At 42.7% G+C, this 20,864-nt stretch overlaps 1 protein-coding gene across 1 annotated transcript in view; it reads left to right on the top strand.

Moving 5' to 3' along the window:
• The window catches only part of myripb (myosin VIIA and Rab interacting protein b), a 559,045-nt gene that overhangs the window by 45,810 nt on the left and 492,371 nt on the right, over nucleotides 1–20,864 (top strand). Inside the window, exon 2 of the mRNA XM_068001808.1 lies at nucleotides 6,908–7,064. Within this exon, the coding sequence (XP_067857909.1) occupies nucleotides 6,955–7,064 (110 nt within the window). The 5' untranslated portion in view covers nucleotides 6,908–6,954. The remainder of the gene's footprint in view (nucleotides 1–6,907; nucleotides 7,065–20,864) is intronic.

The following is a 20,864-nucleotide window of genomic DNA, read 5'->3' on the forward strand; positions in this document are numbered from 1 at the left end:
AGGGTTCCTTCAAATCGTGGTGCGAGCGGGAGGCCGGGTTTCTTTTCATCGATCAATCAAGGCAGGCTGGTGCTAGGGAATCACCGCAGATTGAGGGAATGCCGGGCTGGAAAGACCCGAGGACTTCTCGAGGGGCCTGAGGGGAGCACTCCAGCTCTTCTGGCCAGTCGGCTCCTCCCGCTATGTTGCTTTTGCCGGGATTCCCCATGCATGGATGTTACATTTACGTAATGGTGCCGATGACATCATTAGGCCATGACTTATGAATCTTGAGTAGAATCTTGAGACCTTGGTGCAAGAGGTGGACAGAAGGAGGGACATCCTATATCCGCAGCGGGGGGTGGGGGGTGCTGAGGGGGGTTAAGAGGCCCTCCAGACATATATCCAAGAGGCAGCGGGGGACGAAGTCAATGCCAGGCGCACAGCATTATGAACATGGATGCAGTGCAGGGAGAAGTTCAATGCTTTGACATGACTGGTCAAGGTGAGTGAGATTAACTGTCAAGTGGCATCTCCTACCAACTGCATCACGCACTACACCCCCCATCACCCACATACCAACAAACCCTTTCCATCAGTGCTCAACTGTTCCAATCAGATGCTTCCTCTCACCCTTGCACATTATCACTATTTCAAGCTGCCCACCCACAGCTCACAGCCCACACACACTAGCTGTTCAACCATGAAGGCACATCACACAGACACACGTCCCGCTTTCTTGCAGGAGAAGGTGGCGCCTATCAGAAGGCAGCAAGTGGCAGTGGCATTTAGTGCTTCGAGCCCATTGCAACATTCAGTGAGATCATGGTGGACCTGTGACCGAACTCCATATACCCACCTTAGCCCCAAATCACTTAATACCCTTAGAACATAAGAAATAGGAGCAGGAGCAGGCCAATCGGCCCCTCGAGCCTGCTCCGCCATTCAATAAGATCACAGAAATCTATCAATCTCAGATTTAACATTCACAAGTGAGCTAGTATTAACTGCCATCTACAGAAGAGCGTTCCAAACGTCTCCCACCCTTTGCATGTAGAAGCATTTCCTAACTTCACTCCTGCATGTCCTGGCTCTAAATGTTAGACTATGACCCCACATGCTAGTATTCAAGTATAGGAGACCTCCAAAAACAGTTACAAATGTCTCGGCAGCCAGAAGCAACAATCCATCCACTAACCTGTAAATCCTGGGTGGTCCCTTTAAACAGCGCCGGTGGGGGTCCTCCAGGCACTCTAAGACACGTTCAGATGGTCGGGGTTAAGACTGTCCGTTGAGTTAAGCGTTAAGTCCCAAAATGGTGTCTATCAGTTTAAATCAATGTTGCACACTGATTGAAGCCATTTTCTCCCTACTTTACATGATTCCAGCGTTCGTTATCTGCGCCTGCGCTAACTCCTGTACCAAGATGGCGCCCAGTGCATGTCATGCTGGAAATGTACGTGCGCAACCAAGACGCCATCTTGGATGTCGGAGAGGCCATTTAGCGCTGAAACAATGGGCGCTACTCAGCCCGATTTAACGCCCAAAGTATTTCTTTAATTTCTCTGCCATTTCCTTATTCCCCATTATAAATTCTCCCATCTCTGTCTGTAAGGGACCCACATTTGCCTTCGCCAGTCTTCCTTTTTACATACCTATAGAAACCTTTACAGTCTGTTTTTATTTTTCTCGCTGGTTTACTCTCATATTCTATTTTCCCTTTCTTTATCAATCTCTTGGTCCTCCTTTGCTGAATTCTAAAATGCTCCCAATCCTTAGGCTTAATGCTTTTTCTGACATCTTTATATGCCTCTTTCTTTGATTTAATACTATCTTTAATTTCTCGCTGGCCATGGTTGGACCACTTTTCCTGTAAGGTTTTTGTGCCTTAAAGGAATATATATTTGTTGCAAATTATGTATTAATTCTTTAAATGCTAGCCATTGCCTTTCTACCATCATACCTTTTAATGTAGTTCCCCAATCAACCCGAACGCGGCAGGTTGGAGGTGGGATTTTGATTTTTAGGATTTTAATCCCTCACCCGACCCTGTCCTGCCCGTCGAGGGGGTGGGTTAAAATCGAGGCCGTAGTGGTGTACATGAACTTTCAGAAAGCCTTTGAGAAAATATCACAAGGAGATTATTGAAGAAGATTCAGGGATATGGAATTAACATTGGATTAAAAACTGTTTAAAAGGGAGGAAAGAGAGTGGGATTTAAGGTTAGTTTCATAGTGGTTGGAAGTGTCCCACATGGTTCTGCTCTGGACCACTTCTCTTCACTGTATATATCAATGAGTTGGATATAGTGCAAGAGGGAGTGGTCTCCAAATTTTCAGATAATATAAGATAGGAGGCATATTAAATAATCCTGAGGACCACAGGAAGATGTAAGGGGATATTGATAAGACGTGTGCAAAAATGTGGCAGATGGAATTCAATGTCAATAAAAGTTGATAAAAATATGAAAGTAATAATTATACTTTGGGGGAAAGCTGGGTGATGTGGAACAGCAGAGCGATTTGGGGGTTCAGGTGTACAAGGGCTTAAAAGCAGCACCTCAAGTGGATGAGGCAATAAAGAAAGCTAATGGAATACTTTCTCTCTAAAGAAAAATATCGCATTAGTACAGCTAATTGAATGGTACTGATGGATTCTGGGAAGATACGTAACTTGTGTATGTTCAGACTCCACAATCCAAACACAGCTCACAGAGTCACAGGTCTGGGCAAAAATGCCAAGTCCAAGTGCAGGCTTTTGGGAAGGGCTGAGGCCCTCAAGTGAAAGCATTAAAAAGACACAAGGCAATTCACTGGATATTTATTATTAATCATATTATTGTGAAATATATGTAGGTTTTTTTCACATTGTTTAAACTCTAATTTTATGCCTTTAGAAATTTTATTTACTGAGGGAACAAATGGTAGATGGGGGGAAAAAAAATTCAGGGAACATTTTGAGCAATTTGTGGGATCCGGCGGCCAGATTGTACAATCACAGGGTGCTGTAATCTCATTGTAAAATTTTGTGTCGCACATCATGACACAAACATTGAAAATACCATTCGCAGCACCACCTACAGGCTTAACAGGTACTGCAGGTACTTAGAATCAGTATTCAATTAAATACCATGTACCAAATTTAATAAGCTATTTATATTACCTTGAGATTGCAGAATTTGGCCATCGGATTCTTATCATTTCATAATTTGTTCAAAGGGGAGTGGGTGGGTGATGGGGCTGGGGAGGGGTTCCGGTGGTGGGGGGGGGGTCGCTGGGCTGGGTCGGGGGGTGCTTGGGGGGCTGCCAGTAAAAGTTACTGGTGCCAGGCCATGTCAGGTTCACACCAGACACTCCAGATTTTCCTTCAGTTTTTTTGGATCCAAATCTCTCAAATCAGTGCACTTCAGACCGATCAATAAAGCTAATGCAATCCCTGTAAATTTTTAATGCTAGATCCTTTCTCCAGTTTAAGCATAGTTGTACTACCAGTCACTGTCAATCTTTTGGAAATGAGCAAAGTAATGAAAATTGCAGTCATTTTATATTGTGTGCTATCATTCATTCTATTTCAGCCCAGACTGAAAACTGACATGCAAACAGAATTCAAAATCCACTTTTCAGAATAGAATTCATTTATACTTCAAAATTTATCTAGGCCTTTATAAGTTGTTAAATATAGTATTTTTAAAAATTGTGGTCTTAGTCAATTCTATTTTCTTCTGTGATACGGAATAGAATTTTGTTACAAAATGTATCACTAATTGTATGACATGAACATAAGAAGATAGGATTAAGCCACACGGCCCCTCGATCCTGCTCCGCCATTCAATCAGGTCATGGCTGGCCGTCTATCTCAACTCCACTTTCCTGCCTGATCCCCATATCCCTTGAGTCCAAAAATCTATCTATCTCAGCCTTGAATATATTCAGTGATTGTGCATCCATAGCCCTCTGGGATAGAGAATTCCAAAGATTCACAAACCTCTGAGTGAAGAAATTCCTCCTCATCTCAGTCTTAAATGGCCGACCCCTTATCCTGCGACTATGCCCCCGAGTTCTAAACTCTCCAGCCAGGGGAAACAGCCTCACAGCACCTACCCTGTCAAACCCTCTTATAATCTTATCTTTCAATGAGATCGCCTCTCATTCTTCTAAACCCCAGAGAATATAGGCCTATTCTACTCAACCTCTCCTCATAGGACAACCCTCTCATCCCAGGAATTAATCTGGTGAACCATTGTTGCACCCCCTCTAAGGCAAGTATATCCTTCCTTAGATAAGGAGACCAAAACTCCAGGTGAGGTGTCACCAAAGCCCTGTACAATTATAGTAAGACTCCCTTACTCATGTACTCCAACCCCCTTGCAATAAAGGTCAACCTGCTGCTTGTTGTACCTGCATGCTAACTTCTGGTGTTCCTGGTACGAGGACATCCAAGTCTCTCTGAACACCGACATTTAATAGTTTCTCACCGTTTTAAAAAATATTCTGTTTTTCTATTCTTCCTATCAAAGTGAATAACCTCATATTTCCCCATATTATACTCCATCTGCCACCTTCTTGCCCACTCACTTAACCTGTTGATATCCCTTTGCAGACTCTGTGTCCTCCTCACAGCTTACTTTCCCACCTAGCTTTGTATCGTCGGCAAACTTGGATACATTACACTCGATCCCTTCATCTAAGTCATTTAATATAGATTATAAATAGCTGAGGCCCAAGCACCGATCCTTGCAGCACCCCACTAGTTACAGCCTGCCAACCTGAAAATGATCCGTTTATCCCTACTCTTTTTTTCTGTCTGTTAACCAACCCTCTATCCATGCTAATATGTTACCCCTCCCCCACACGCCATGAGCCCTTATCTTGCATGACAACCTTTTATGTGGCACCTTATCGAATGCTTTTTGAAAATCTAAATATACTACATCTACTGGTTCCCCTTTATCTACCCTGCTAGTTACTTCCTCAAAAAACTCTTAATAAATTTGTCAAACACGATTTCCCTTTCATAAAACCATGTTGACTCTGCCTAAACATATTATGATTTTCTAAGTGCCCTGTTACCACTTTCTTAATAATGGATTCCAGCATTTTCCTGACGACTGACGTCAAGCTAACTGGCCTGTAGTTCCCTGTTTTCTCTCTCCTTCCTTGAATAGTGGGGTCACCTTTGCTACCTTCCAATCCACTGAGACCATTCTAGAATCTAGGGAATTTTGGAAAATCATTACTAATGCATCCACTATTTCTGCACCCACCTCCTTCCGAACCCTCGGATATAGGCCATCAAGCCCAGGAGATTTATCGGCTTTTAGTCCCATTAGTTTCTCAAGTACTTTTTTCTCTACTGATATTAATTACTTTAAGTTCCTCACTCTCATTAGACCCTTGGTTCCCCAATATTTTTGGTATGTTTTTTGTGTCTTCTACTGTGAAGACAGATACAAAATATTTGTTTAACATATCTGCCATTTCCTTATTCTCCATTATAATTTCTCCTGTCTCAGCCTCGAAGGCACCAACGTTTACTTTCGCTACTCTCTTCCTTTTTACATAATTGTAGAAGTTCTTATAATCTGTTTTTATATTTCTCGTTAGTTTACTTTCATATTCTATTTTCTCCCTTTTTATCAATTTTTCGGTCGTCCTCAGGCTTCCTACTCTTCTTGGCAACATTATAGGCATTTTCTTTTAATCTAATACTATTTTTAACTTCTTTAGTTAGCCACAGGTCGATTACTTTTCCTGTGGAGTTTTTATTTCTCAATGGCATGTATATTTGTTGAGAATATTGAAATATTTCTTTAAATGTTTACCATTGCTTTTCAACCGTCAGTTTGATTTCCAAATCTACTTTAGCCAACTTGCCCCTCATTCCTATGTAATTCGCTTTATTTAAGTTTAAGACTCTAGTTTCTGACTCAAGTACGTCGCTCTCAAACTCAATGTGAAATACTATCATATTATGATCACTCTTCTCCAGAGGATCCCTTACTGTGAGAATACTAATTAACCCTGTCTCATTACGTAATACAAGATCTAAAATAGCCTGTTCCCTGATTGGTTCCATGTTGTATTGCACTAGGAAACCATCTCGAATGCGTTCCATGAACTCGTCCTTCAAACTACCTCTTCCAATTTTGATTTGCCCAGTCTATATGCAGATTAAAGTCCCCCACGATTACTGCATTACCTTTGTTACAAGCTCCTATTATTTCATGATTAATACTCTGTCCAAAGGTATAGCTATTATTAGGGGGGCTATAAACTACTCCCGCCAGTGAAGAACCACACTTCAAAAGGTTATCAAATATAAGAAATTCAAAGATCAATGATCATGAGCTTTTTGGATATAGCTGAGAAATGTCCAATTATTAAAAATAAACCTAAAATAAATGGGGCAGCTACTTACTGCATGTTGCAAGTCCCTTTTAAATGTTAATTTAATTCTGCAGAATCTATTGAGTAGTAACTGCCTTGGATACTGTTTGTGAAAAGATCTAAAAAGCAGAAAAAGGGGATTTCCCCCCCCCCCACCATGTTTCTTTTGTTTTTAAGTTGAAGTCAAGGATTGGACTGAATTATTGAATAACAACAACTTGCATTTATATAGCGCCTTTAATGTAGTAAAATGTTCCAAGACGCTTCACAAAAGCGTTATCAAACAAAATTTGACTGAGCTACTGTGATTTAATCTTGTTGGAATGCAAATCAACCTAATTGAGTACTTTGTCTATGACAACAGCAAGCCCATCATTTTAATTTTCAAGTAATTGTACGGTTGCTTTGTTTGGAGTTCTCCTAGAAATAGTAGATTGTAAATAAGGAAATCTGTTCCCCATTGATGTGCCAGTCTTGCATATGGGTAGATAAAAGCACTTGTATGTCCTAATGTATTCCAAACTTTTATTTCTCTGGTTTAGGTGGTCTTTGCGGTGACTGAAACACATTTTGGAGCAGGGCGGAAAGCATGGGAAGAAAGCTTGACCTCTCTGGTTTGACAGATGATGAAGCAGAACACGTCCTACAGGTTGTTCAGCGAGATTTTGATCTGCGAAAGAAGGAGCAGGAACGACTAAGGTAGGAGTTAGTCTTTGCAAGTGTTTCTTTTTTAGTTCAGTTTTATCGGTTGGGACCCATAACCCACCTTAAGAAATAAGCCCAGTTGATGTATGTTGCCTGTGGCTTCTGATGCAACCAAGGAATACAAGTTCTGAAAGAATTTCATTGAATTGAGGAGTAAAATGGATGTCAGCAGCAGGATATATTTCATTTGAAAATGGATTAAATTGTGGGACCTGTATAGTGATCAGGGCCTCTATTCGGAAAGTAGATCATTGCATTGCTTTTTGTATCTTCCTTGTCAGCTGTGATTGGTATTCTGTACAAAGATGTGTTGTCCCGATTGCTTCACAGAAACATGTCCTAATCTTGAACCTTGTTTTTGATAGGTTTTTACACTTTATTCAGTGCAGATTTTGAATATCGACAATTGAACTGCATAGCGACCAAGGCATTTTAATAACTGTTATGGGATACCTTAATTTGCATTACTATAGCTCTTGTACTGGAACATATTCATGATCTGGACTCTATTTAATAAAAAGCTATCAAATTGTTTTAGTTGCCTTTTGTAATACGATGTACATGAAGGTTAATGAGGAAGTGCAACAAATGTTAGTGGAATCGACCTTTCCTTGATGGGATGTTATCTTGAGGAGTGGGCGGGGGGGGGGGGAATTACAATTATGCCTGTATTTCCACCCACTTAGACCTAGCACAGAAATGTACCTGCAGTTTGCTTGCATAAAATACTGATGCCTCTGAGTAATGAGTTTCTGAAAGCGTTCGAACAGAAGTATTTAGCTCAACTAACATTACTCTCAAGGGTTTAATGTTTTTGTAATTCCTCTTAATAACAATATCAAAGACAGTCACGGATTATGATTTAATTGTATGCAACTCAGATGTACTATGTGCAAGTAAACGGGTGAACATAATAGCATCAAATGTAACTGTCTTGAAAAGTGGTGTACATTTTTTTTCAAGCAAAGATACTTGTTTTTGATTCTTTTACCTTTTTTATTAAATATTATTTAAATGCATATATGACTCTTAACTGCCTCTTTGTTGTGGCCTAAACCATGCTTCACTTCATAGCCAAGACAGGAGGAAGGAGATCAGATAACTTGTTCCCTGGCCTCTGCCAATTATCACTCTTGTGTTAACTGCTAGCAGATGCATGAAAGGGACTTCAATTTTTTTTTAAACAAATTGGACTTCTGCCCCCTCGATCTAGAGACCCTCAAAAACTGCTGTGCACCTTCACCAATGTCATGACTGAGATCAGGAACTCGCTGTAAGAAAGAATGAGCTTGCATTTAGCATCTCTCATGACCACAGGACTTCCCAAAGCACTTCACAGCCAATGAAGTATCAATGTGGGAGATCATGGGGTCAACCTGCTTTCTGTAACTTCATGGCAGAACATGTTGTAGCAACAATACAATGCACTACCCTACCAAGAATTCATAAAATGTTCTATTTATTCAAAAATTGTTCTTTTAATCCTCACCAAAAAATTCCATTACGGACGTCTGATTTTAACTACTCTGCTATTACATGGATGCCCTTAAAACATAAGTGGCAGGATTTCCCTTTTCAGGCAGTAACTGGATGGGTACCTGTACCTTTTATCGCCGTGTTTTTTCTGGCATCAATCCTGCCAGAATCTGGAAATGCCTGCTCAAATATGGGCAGGCATGTTTAAATGAGGCAGTAATGATGTTTCTTTTTTATTCATTCATGGGATGTGGGCGTCGCTGGCAAGGCCAGCATTTATTGCCCATCCCTAAATACCCTTGAGAAGGTGGTAATGTGTCGCCGGCTTGAACCGCTGCAGTCCGTGTGGTGACGGTTCTCCCACAGTGCTGTTAGGAAGGGAGTTCCAGGATTTTGACCCAGCGACGATGAAGGAATGGTGATATATTTCCAAGTCAGGATGGTGTGTGACTTGGAGGGGAACGTGCAGGTGGTGGTGTTCCCATGCACCTGCTGCCCTTGTCCTTTTAGGTGGTAGAGGTCGCAGATTTGGGAGGTGCTGTCGAAGAAGCCTTGGTGAGTTGCTGCAGTGCATCTTGTAGATGGTACACACTGCAGCCACGGTACGCCGGTGGTGGAGGGAATGAATGTTTAAGGTGATGGATGGGGTGCCAATCAAGCGGGCTGCTTTGTCTTGGATGGTGTTGAGCTTCTTGAGTGTTGTTGGAGCTGCACTCATCCAAGCAAGTGGAGAGTATTCCATCACATTCTTGACTTGTGCCTTGTAGATGGTGGAAAGGCTTTGGGGAGTCAGGAGGTGAGTCTGCTCTGACCTGCTCTTGAAGCCACAGCATTTATGTGGCTTGTCCAGTTAAGTTTCTGGTCAATGGTGACCCCCAGGATGTTGATGGTGGGGGATTTTGCAATGGTAATGCTGTTAAATGTCAAGGGGAGGTGGTTAGACTATCTCTTGTTGGAGATGGTCATTGCCTGGCACTTGTCTGATGCAAGTGTTACTTGCCACTTATCAGCCCACGCCTGGATGTTGTCCAGGTCTTGCTGGATGCAGGCACGGACTGCTTCATTATCTGAGGGGTTGTGATTGGAACTGAATACTGTGCAATCATCAGCGAACATCCCCATTTCTGACCTTATGTTGGAAGGAGGGTCATTGATGAAGCAGCTGAAGATGGTTGGGCCTAGGACACTGCCCTGAGAAACTCCGACAACAGCGCCCTGGGGCTGAGATGATTGGCCTCCAACAACCACTCCCATCTCTTTTGGTAGACGGCCCCTTAGATGTGGTGACATCTTACATAAGGAAAGAGGTTATGAGAGGAATAAGGAAACAGGTTCCGAGAAGGATAAGGCAGGAGTATGCAGAGAGAGAATCAGAAAAATATTAAAAGGAACATTAACGTATTCTACAAATATATCAGTGAAAAGAGAATTGTTAAATGTGAGGTGAGACCCCTGAGAGGAGAGGGCTAATAGGGAAAAAGCTAATAGAGAAATAAGCAGAAATTGGCAGGGATATTTAACAAATGCTCTGTTCAGCGTTTACAGAACTGAAGAGTATTGGGGATGGGGTAAATCCTGAATTGGCTAAAAGCAAGATGAGAGATATTATAATAAAAGAAAAATACTGGAGAGTTACTGACTGCAGTGTACATGGTTTGATGTGATTTGTTTTTTTAAAGAGGCTAAAGAAGGACGAGATGCCAGGAGCTGATGGGATGGGACCAAGGATCCTGTGGGAAATGGAAGAAGAAATAACGGCAGCGCTAGAAATTGAGTGTAATTTTAACCTAACCCACCGGTGGGAAAGAGCAGGTATGAGTCCACTGTCCATTTCACACTCCACCCGATTTTTACTCTCCATTCAAGTCAATAGAGAGTAAAATTGAGTCGGAGTAAAATGGGCAGCTGACACGATCCCATCCGTTTCTCGTCCAGCAGGTTAGGTTTAAAATTACCCTCTATTTCAGGGGATTTATCGAAAGTGGTTCGGGGAGAAATTGTTCCTCGTTGCGCCCGTCTTCCAGATGGAAAATGGGGGCAAAAAGGACCAATTTCATGGAGCTATATCCTGCGCCCCACGGACGCTTGAAATATGTCCGAAGAAATATTGGCCTTGGACGATATTCATGCATCTAAGGTGGTCGCCTTAAACAGGTGTTAGGCCCATTACGTTTGTTAATGAGGGGCATAACGCCAGTTTAAGGACCCTTTCAAGAAATTGGGCAGTGCTGAGCGGAACAGGCTGCTCCACTTGGAATTTACAGCATTTGCTGCAGCCTAGCCAGCGACTGCCAACAAACAGATAATTTAAAAAAAATTGTATCCTAATGTTAATCCAGGAGAAGCGCGAGTGCTCCTCCCGGCTCCACAGCACTCTTAAGGGTCTCTACTGGCCTGTGTTAGCCCCCTCTTGTTCTCCGCCACTCCCACGACCTACCTGAGGGCCACTGCCGGCAAAGCAACCCATTCAAATTGGGAATCTTCAAACCAGTGAACCACCTCTGGAGTCGCGATTGGTGCCAGCAGCTCACCGGTGATATTGAAATGAGGCCTGAGGACCAATTTCGGGAGATCCTCAGGCCGACCTCTTAAGGCGCGAGATGTAGTCGTGCCTCCCATTTCACGTCTGTCATCGGATGCTAAGAAATTTCTCCCCCAATGTGTGCCAGAGGACTGAAGAGCGGCCAATGTAATACCATTTTCAAAAAGGGAGTCAGAGCGAACTCGGGTAATTATAGGCCAATTTAACATCTGCGGTAGGGGAAATTTTAGGAATTTTTAATTAAAGATGAAATTACTAAATATCTTGATGAGAAAATAATTAAAAGCAGCCAGCATGGATTTCAGAAAGGAAAATCAGGCTTGACAAACCTGATAGGGTTCTTTGAGCAGGTAAAGGGCATGATGAATGGGGGAGAATGTGGTGGATGTTGTGTACATGGACTTTCAGAAAACCTTTGGCATGGTGCGACACTGGAGACTATTGGAGAATATTAAAGGGTATGAAAACAGGGGGATGGTAGCAAATTGGATTAAAAACTGGTTAGAAGGAAGGAAACAAAGTTGGAGTTAAGAATAATTTCTCAGAGTAGTTTGAAGAAAGTAGCAGTGTCCCACAGGGTTCTGTTCTGAGACCGCTTCTGTTCACTGAGTACATCAATGTTTTGGATTTAGGTCTAGAGGGAGTTGTGTCCCAATTTCCAGATGATACTAAAATAGGAGGCACAGTAATTCATTCTGAGGACCAAAGGAAGCTGCAAGGTAATAGCAATAAGATGGTGAAATGGGAAAAACAAGTGGCAGATGGAATTCAATATCAGTAACTGTGAGGTGGTACATTTTGGTTAGAAAAAAATAGAAGTAATTTTTACTTTGAACGGGGGAAAGCTGGGTGATGTGGAAGAGCAGAGGGATTTGAGGGTTCAGGTTTAAAAGACATTAAAAGCAGCATCTCAAATGGATAAGGCTGTAAAAAAAACACAATGGAGCACTTTTTACAGCAAGAGGTATAGAATATAAAATTCAAAATGCAACAGTGAATGCTTATAAAACTTTAGTAAGACCACTTTAATAAAACCAGTTGGAGTACTGTGAGCAGTATGACCTCCACAGGATGGATATTCAGGCAATAGAGATACATACAACGAACTCCAAACAAGAAGAAAGGTTTGAAATATTTAGGCTGTTTTGCTAGGACAGAGGAGATTATAGAGTGATTTGATTGAGGTGTTTACCCTGGCTGGAGAGTCTAGAACCAGGGGTCACAGTCTCAGAATAAGGGTTAGGTCATTTAGGACTGAGATGAGGAGAAATTTCTTCACTCAGAGGGTGGTGAATCTTTGGAATTCTCTACCTCAGATGGCTGTGGAGGCTGTCATTGAGTACATTCAAAACAGCGATCGACAGATTTCTAGATATTGAAGGCATCAAGGGATATGGGGATAGTGCAGGAAAATGGCTTTGAGGTAGAAGATCGGCCATGATCTTGTTGAAAGGCGGAGTAGGCTCGAGGGGCCGGATGGCCTACTCCTGCTCCTATTTCTTATGCTCTTATGTTCTAATGTCTAAAATTATGAGGGGATAGGACAGAGAAGATAGAATCAGAGGCCTTGAAATTTTTCAAGTGATTGCTGAAGGGTTGGTGTGTGGTGGTGCATACTCAGTCCAGGCCAGAATTGCACCACCATGGTGTATTGGTTAGTAGTCCTGTAGTCGACCAGGTCACCCGCCTGTTAGGCAAAGGGCCTAACACCTGATTCAGGCCCTTTTATTAAATTGGATCAGACTGACTGCAGCAAGCAAACACTGTGCATGCTGTGGTCAGTTTTCTCGAACGGGCAGCAGCTAAACCAACAGCTCTTAAAAGGACCACAGGAGGCTGCCACCGAAAATTATACACACACTTGTATACTTACCTGAACATTAAAACAGCAGGCCGCTGCCGACCCATGCTTCCCCGCATCCCCGATGGCCTCACCGCTCCCTGGATTAACCTGCTGCCCTTGACCGGCGTCCCAGCTGCCTCCGGGGCCATCAATGCACCCTCATCATATCAGTCATATACCAGTTTCCTGTGGCCCTGCCACTGGCCTCCTGAGGCACGTGCAGCAACTGCTGCACCCGGATCATGCTGGAGCTCAGGTGCGATCCAATTTCTAGGCCAGACCATTTCCAGTGATTGAGTTGTCTAGAATGAGGAGACATGGATTAAATGTAAGAGATTTAGGACGGAGAGCAGGAGGAACTTTTCTCACTTCAAAGCTTGAGACTGCGGAATACATTGCTGGAGAACATGATTGAAGCAGAGACCATGTCGACATTTAAGAATAGATTGAATAGGTGCTTTAAGGAATACGGAATAAAAGGATATGGGAACAGGGCGGTCACATAGGATTAAGGCTACTGCACATGTGGAGAATAAATACAAACTGTGTTAACAATGGGAACAGCTGATGGAAGCTGCATGAAGTCTCAATCAGCTGTTTGCCCTGTTAACTGTTAACAACTATGGGAGGCCTATGGTAGTGACAAATGGTTGGCGCCATTTGCCCGATATAGGCGGCTGTCCGTGGTAAGCACGGATGGTGTAAGTGGTGGGGACTATATTACTGCCAGGAGCTGATCCTGAAAATTCACTGGGGTCAGCACTGAGTGCACCGGTCAGGCAGAAATTCCATCCTCCCACAATTCTGCGCAGTCTCGAACCCACCAGCAAAAGCTGGTAGCAGGCAGCATCCTGGCCACTGGAGGCCCAGGTAAGTTAATTTTTTATTTTACTTTTTAAAAGTTTCTAGTGGGCAGGAGGAGCAGCAGTGCTTCTCCTGGCCCCACAAGGATGCCTTGGGCCTCCCCTGCCTCGGGCTTTCCCCCTTCCCCCTATCGCAGACTTTAGCAATCTTCCCTTCCCCTCCCCTTTACTAGTTTAGCCTTGCTTGGGGACTGTTTCTGTGGGTCCCTGACTGCAGAGACTGTGATGTTATTGTTGCCGGCTTTAGGCAGGAGTCAGCATCGGAGTATGCTAATTTCCTGGGCCTCACGCTCCGGAGGACCGACGCCCACTTCAACCCCCCCATTCCCGTCCCAAATTAAAATCGGGGCTCTAAAATCTGATGGGTTTCTGCTGGGACCAAGAGCCATGTTGACTTCATAGTCTTCATGGCCTCTAGAAACTCTCCCAGTAAGATGGGGTGGAGGGTGGGGGTGCTGGGGGCTAGAGAAGCTCTACTCAGCTCATGGAACTACAACTCTGACTAAAAGGTCATGAATCATTTCTGAACAAGTAGACAAATCTGACACGTACAAAGTGGAGTAGGACTGTTGAAATGCAGATCCGTTTTATTGCCCCGACACAATGGGGATGAATAGCATGAGCCATTTTTCTCATCTACAGAGCACGAGTGAGAAAATGAGCAGCTTTATTTTGTATGGAAAGAATTTGTAAAAAGACATAAAATGGTCAGGAGGGAGTCCAGCTCTCCCTCGCCTGCAATAGTTCTTGCACAGTTACCAGAGATTGACTCTTTTTATGTCAAGACTCCAATTGTACTAGTTGATCCTCTAGGGCTTTCTGTGAAGCTAATGCTTCTGTTTCCCCCCCCCCCCCCCCCAGAGGCAAACAAAATATTATCCTCTCTTGAAACTGCCTTGGCACTTTTCCCCCCCAAAAACCTGGGAAAGATCTGGGGGGAAGGTTTCCTCTGCGCTAATTGCAGTGGCATCATAAATGCAAGATTGTACTACAAGTAGCAAATGGAGGAAATTTTCTTTCCCTGAAGACTTAGTCACACAGGAATCCCTCTGTATTCATTTAAAGATTTTTTCCCATGCTTGCCCCTCACTTCTGCCGTGTTATTTTTTCCTTTTTTCCCTTCCCTTCTGTCCCCTCATCCAGCTTCTTCATTTCCTATTTATTGTTTTTTCTTCCTTCCTTCATTTACTTTTTCCCTGTTTATCTTCCTCTTCTGCTGATGCTTTTTCTTTCCTTTCTGTAATATCATATTCCCTTTTTTTCCCTTTCTACCTTATTTGTGTCATTCTCTTTTTTTCCTTTCTGTCTCCTTCGCCTCTTCCTTTTAGCATCTCACACATGCTGTTAATTGCAGTGGTGGTATTGAGAGCAAGAATTTTCTCCTCTTTTACCTTCTCCTCTCTTGGAAGTACATAAGAACGTGAGAAATAGGAGCAGGAGGAGGCCATACGGCCCCTCGAGCCTGCTCCACCATTCGATAAGATCATGGCTGATCTTCGACCTCAACTCCACTTTCCTGCCCAATCCCCATATCCCTTGATTCCCCGAGACCCCAAAAATCTATTTATCTCAGCCTTGAATATACTCAATGACTGAGCATCCACAGCCCTCTGGGATAAAGAATTCCAAAGATTCACAGCCCTCTGCATGAAGAAATTCCTCCTCATCTCAGCCTTAAATGGCCGACCCCTTATCCTGAGACTATGCCCCCTAGTTCTAGACTCTCCAGCCAGGGGAAACAACCTCTCGGCATCTATGCTGTCAAGCCCCCCTCAGAATCTTATGTTTCAATGAGACCACCTCTCATTCTTTTAAACTCCAGAGAGTCTAGGCCCATTCTACTCAATCTCTCCTCATGGGACAACCCTCTTATCCCAGGAATCAATCCAGTGAACCTTCGTGGCACCGCCTCCAAGGCAAATATATCCTTCCTTAGATAAGGAGACCAAAACTGTACACTGTACTCTGGTGTGGTCTCACCAAAGCCCTGTACAATTGTAGCAAGACTTCCTTACTCTTGTACTCTAACTCCCTTGCAATTAAGGCCTACATGCCATTTGCTTTCCTAATTGCTTGCTGCATGTTAACTTTCTGTGTTTCTTGTATGAGCACACCAATATTTAATAGTTGATCACCATTTAAAAAATATTCTGTTTTTCTATTCTTCCTACCAAAGTGAATAACCTCACATTTCCCCACATTATACTCCATCTGCCACCTTCTTGCCCACTCACTTAATCTGTCTATATCCCTTTGCAGATTCTTTGTGTCTTCCTCATAGCTTACTTTCCCACCTAGTTTTGTATCGTCAGCAAACTTGGATACATTACACTCTGTCCCTTCATCCACGTCAATAATATAGATTGTAAGTAGTTGAGGCCCAAGCACTGATCCTTGCTGCACCCCACTAGTTACTTCTAGGTGTTGGCTTCTTGCTGCACCCCACTAGTTACTTCCAGGTGTTGGCTTCTTGCTGGAGTATCCAGCAAGAAGCCAACACCTTAAAGCTTCTTAGAGCGTTGGCAGCTTTCTGGTGCCTTGCTGAGATAGTATTTCTTCATGCATAAGCCTAGACAGTGTGTGTTCATAGATTATTTTACTACGGATGACATCACAGCTAAGCTTGATCCACCTGACAACAACACTCTCACTCACCTACTCTCTTGCCCACTCACAGACACATTCACATACACAATCTATTTCCAGCAGGAATGAGTGCATAATGATCCAAACCAGGAGCTCTGGCCGATATTCCCTCCCAGCTCACAGGCACACAGACCAATCAAACCTATGACTTTCTGGTCTCTACGGCTTCATGCTACCATCAGTGGTACTTTTACTTACTGGGCATTTGGGCACTTTGTATTCTGTTTTAAAAAGTGTTTTCTCCGAGTGTTCTCAAATTTTTTTTCAGTTGCTCATAAAACATGTAATCCAAATATACCCTGTTTCTTGAGACACAGTATCATGTCTAAAATTACATATCCGTTTTGGCTCTGTGTCTTCCTAAACAAAAAAAAAAGTTTCTCAATTTTTTTTTTCTTGGACACGGGTATATTTTTGAAGCTATATTTTTTCTAAAGAAAGAGTAGGACAGTAGGATTAGCTTTGGATTGCTCTCGCAAAGAGCTGCCACAGACACGATGGGCTGAATGGCTTCCATCTGTGCTGTAAATTTCAATGGTTTTATGAAAGTTCTGCTAGTCACACAGAGTTCAGTACAGATTAGAGATTTTTTCCAAGAGGCCTATGTTTATCAGTGGCATTAAAAAAATAACTTTGCTGTTATAAAAACTTTATAATATTTAATTATTTACCTATCTATCTATCTCTAATCCAGGAAGGTATCAAAACACAATATAGATTCATATTCGTGAAACATTCAACATTGTAGGGAAGGCTGTTGCTGAAGGAATACTGTTAAAGACCAGCACAGTCCACTTAGTACAACAGCAAATAGAAACCTGAAAATCCACATCTACCCACCCATTATCTTTCCCGAATTTCCCCTTCCTCTGGCAGTTTGCACAGTAAATGTCCCTAAGTTAATCAGTCGAAACAGTCATTCCACTGGGCACAGGGACAGCAGGAGTGTGATGTAGCCACCCTAATAGAAAGGAGAACAGGGGAGCTCAGTACCTATATTTTGTCATTTGTTTCTGCAATATTCCATAAATGACTCCTTTAGAGGTGACGTTATGCATTTGTGACCCTCATTGGCTGGGAATTCAGGACACCTGCCCTTTTACCCCCCCCCCCCCCCCCCACCATTGCCTCAATATTGTATCCATTAGAGAACTTAGGTGCATGCTCCTCACAACTTTCTGTCCATTCATTTTAATAGATGCGTAATATTGAGCAGTGTATGCCTGAATTCCATATATGCACTCCCACGTGGGAGCATGAATTTGGAAAGTTATTTCTTGTATCTCGTGAAATTTGAATTGATTCAGCATCCAAAGATGACTATCGGAATGAGTAACATATCACAGGATATTTCCCATAATTGGTGTCCTGGAACATCTGCTATCATCTGCATCATAAGAATACTATCATTGGCCAAATTCAAAGTATGAGACTGTAATTTCTTAAATTCTGTAGCCAGCAACCTTACTGTAAGTAGGTCAAATACATAGCTTTGTATTGATAAACAATGTGGATTGACTTTCCAACCATTTCCAAAAATAGTTCTCGCTGCAGGCAACTCAATAATAAGTGGAATTGGATGACCAATTGAAGGAGTGCTCCCAAGAAAACCTCCTATCCATGGTATGATAGATCTGGTAGACAATACAAAATTTGTGATTCTGGGGAATGAGGTGGGTTAAGTGGAGCAACTGTCAGTGGGGGAACATAGGGAACAGTGATCATCATATCATAAGGTTTAGATTAGCTATGGAAAAGGACAAGGAGCAATCTAGAGTAAAAATACTTAATTGGAGGAGGGCCAATTTCAGTGGGATGAGAACAGATCTGGCCTGGGTAAATTGGAGTCAAAGATTGGCAGGCAGAACTGTAATCGAACAATGGGCGTCCTTTAAAGAAGTGATAGTTGGGTACAGTCTAGGTACATTCCCACAGGGGGAGAGGTAGGGCAACCAAAGCCAGGGCTCCCTGGATGACGAAAGAAATAGAGTGTAAGATGAAGCAGACAAAAGGGACGTATGACAGATATCAGGTTGATAATACAAGTGAGAACCAGGCTGAATATAGAAATTTCAGAGGGGAAGTGAAAAAGGAAATGAGAGGGGCAAAGAAAGAGTATGAGAATAAACTGGTAGCTAACATAAAAGGGAATCCAAAAGTCTTCTCTAGGTATTTAACAGTAAACGGGTAGTAAGAGGAGGGGTGAGACCGATTAGGGACCAAAAAGGAGATCTACGCATGGAGGCAGAGGGCATGGCTGAGGTACTAAATGAGTACTTCTAGGAAGAAGATACTGCCAAAGCCACAGTAAAAGAAATAGTTGAGATACTGGATTGGCTAAAAATTGATAGAGAAGATATTAGAAAGGCTAGCTGTACTTAAAGTAGCTAAGTTACCTGGTCCAGATGGGATGCATCCTAGGTTGCTGAGGGAAGCAAGTGTGGAAATTGAGGAGGTACTGGCCATAATCTTCTAATCATCCTTTAGATACAGAGTGGTGCCAGAGGACTGGAGAATTGCAAATGTTACACCCTTGTTCAAAAAAGGGTGTAAGGATAAAACCCAGCAACTACAGGCCAGTCAGTTTAACCTCAGTGATGGGGAAACTTTGAGAAACGAATATCCGGGACAAAATTAATAGTCACTTGGACAAGTGTGGATTAATTAAGGAAAGCCAGCACGGATTTGTTAAAGGCAAATCGTGTTATCTAACTTGATTGCGTTTTATGATGAGGTAACAGAGGATCGATGGGGGCAATGCGGGTGATGTGGTGTATTTGGACTTCCAAAAGGCGTTTGATAAAGTACTGCATAATAGGCTTGTCATCAAAGTTGAAGCCCGTGGAATAAAATGGACAATTGCAGTATGGATACGAAATTGGCTAAGTAATAGGAACAGAGAGTAGTGGTGAACGGTTGTTTATCGGACTGGAGGGAGGTATACAGTAGTGTTCCCCAGAGGTCGGTACTAGGACCACTGCTTTTCTTGATATATATTAATGACTTGGACTTGGGTGTGTAGAGCACAATTTCAAAATTTGCAGGTGACACAAATCTTGGAAATGTAGTGAACAGCGAGGAGGATAGTGATAGAATTCAAGAGGACATAGACAAGCTGGTGGAATGGGCGGACACGTGGCAGATGAAATTTAACACAGAAAAGTGCAAAGTGATACATTTTGGGAGGAAGAACGAGTAGAGGCAATATAAACTAAAGAGTACAATTCTAAAAAGGGGGTATATGTGCACAAATCTTTGAAGGTGGCAGGGCAGGTTGAGAAAGCAATTAAAAAGCATACGGGATCCTGAGCTTAATAAATAGAGGCATCGAGTACAAAAACAAGGAGGTTATGATGAACCTTTATAAAACACTGGTTCGGCCACAACTGGAGTATTGTGTCCAGTTCTGGGCACCACACTTTAGGAAAGATGTGAAGGCCTTAGAGAGGGTGCAGAAGAGATTTACTAGAATGAAGGAATTTACTAGGGATGAAGGACTTCAGTTACGTGGATAGACTGAAGAAGCTGGGGTTGTTCTCCTTAGAACAGAAAAGGTTGAGAGGAGATTTGATAGAACGGTTACAGCATGGAATACCTCTATGATTCTATGATAAATCCCCATGTAAATGTAATTGGTGTATCAGTTCCATGTTTATTTTTTTCTATGGGTGTCTCCAGCATGATGTTCACAGGGGAAAACATAAGAATACCTAACAAAGAAAGAAAGTATATCTTGGCATATATTTATACTTAGCCATTGAGTGCATCAAAAAATTACTCAGAATTTAATGTAGGGCTGTGAGTGCACTGGCCAGAACCTGTAATGCTGCAGTGCCTCAGGGACTGGTGTCCCACATTATGGGGTGCACGATGTGTAATAATACAATTCAGTGGCATGCATAGCTTGTGCTAGGCTCATTCTGGGCCCAAATTGTGTGTAATTTAGGGATTGCCTGAACAGCGCACCAGGTACGAAATGGATGCTGCATGGGGAAACCCCTTTCCATAGGTTGGGTCCTTTTAGTTTTGACAGGAGTGATAGCTGCTAGTTGTTTATTTACAGCTATTTCTGTGGTGCTATGGTGTATACTTGTTAATATGCTCATCAGTTCAGTGGCTTTGCAAGAAATTAACTTGAAGCTTCTTAAAACTGGCGCCCTTTTACCTCGGTGTCTTGCCTCTAATGTTTTTGGAATTTTTGAGCCAGTTCCTCTTTATGGCCACCAGCAGTCCTTTAAGGTCTGCTGATGCCAGATATCCCCCCTTCTGACCCTTGTGTGCTCCCTGTAAGCTGTGCATTGTATGCCACAAAGGCTGTGATACTTCAATCAGCTGAATTTGCTTTATGGCACAAGGTTAGTTCAATTCAGTGGAGGTGCACATACTGCCTGAAGGAGAGTCACTGTTCTGGGGCTCCATAATAC

This window comes from Heptranchias perlo, chromosome 2 (genome assembly GCF_035084215.1).
Source record: "Heptranchias perlo isolate sHepPer1 chromosome 2, sHepPer1.hap1, whole genome shotgun sequence".
Taxonomy (NCBI): domain Eukaryota; kingdom Metazoa; phylum Chordata; class Chondrichthyes; order Hexanchiformes; family Hexanchidae; genus Heptranchias; species Heptranchias perlo.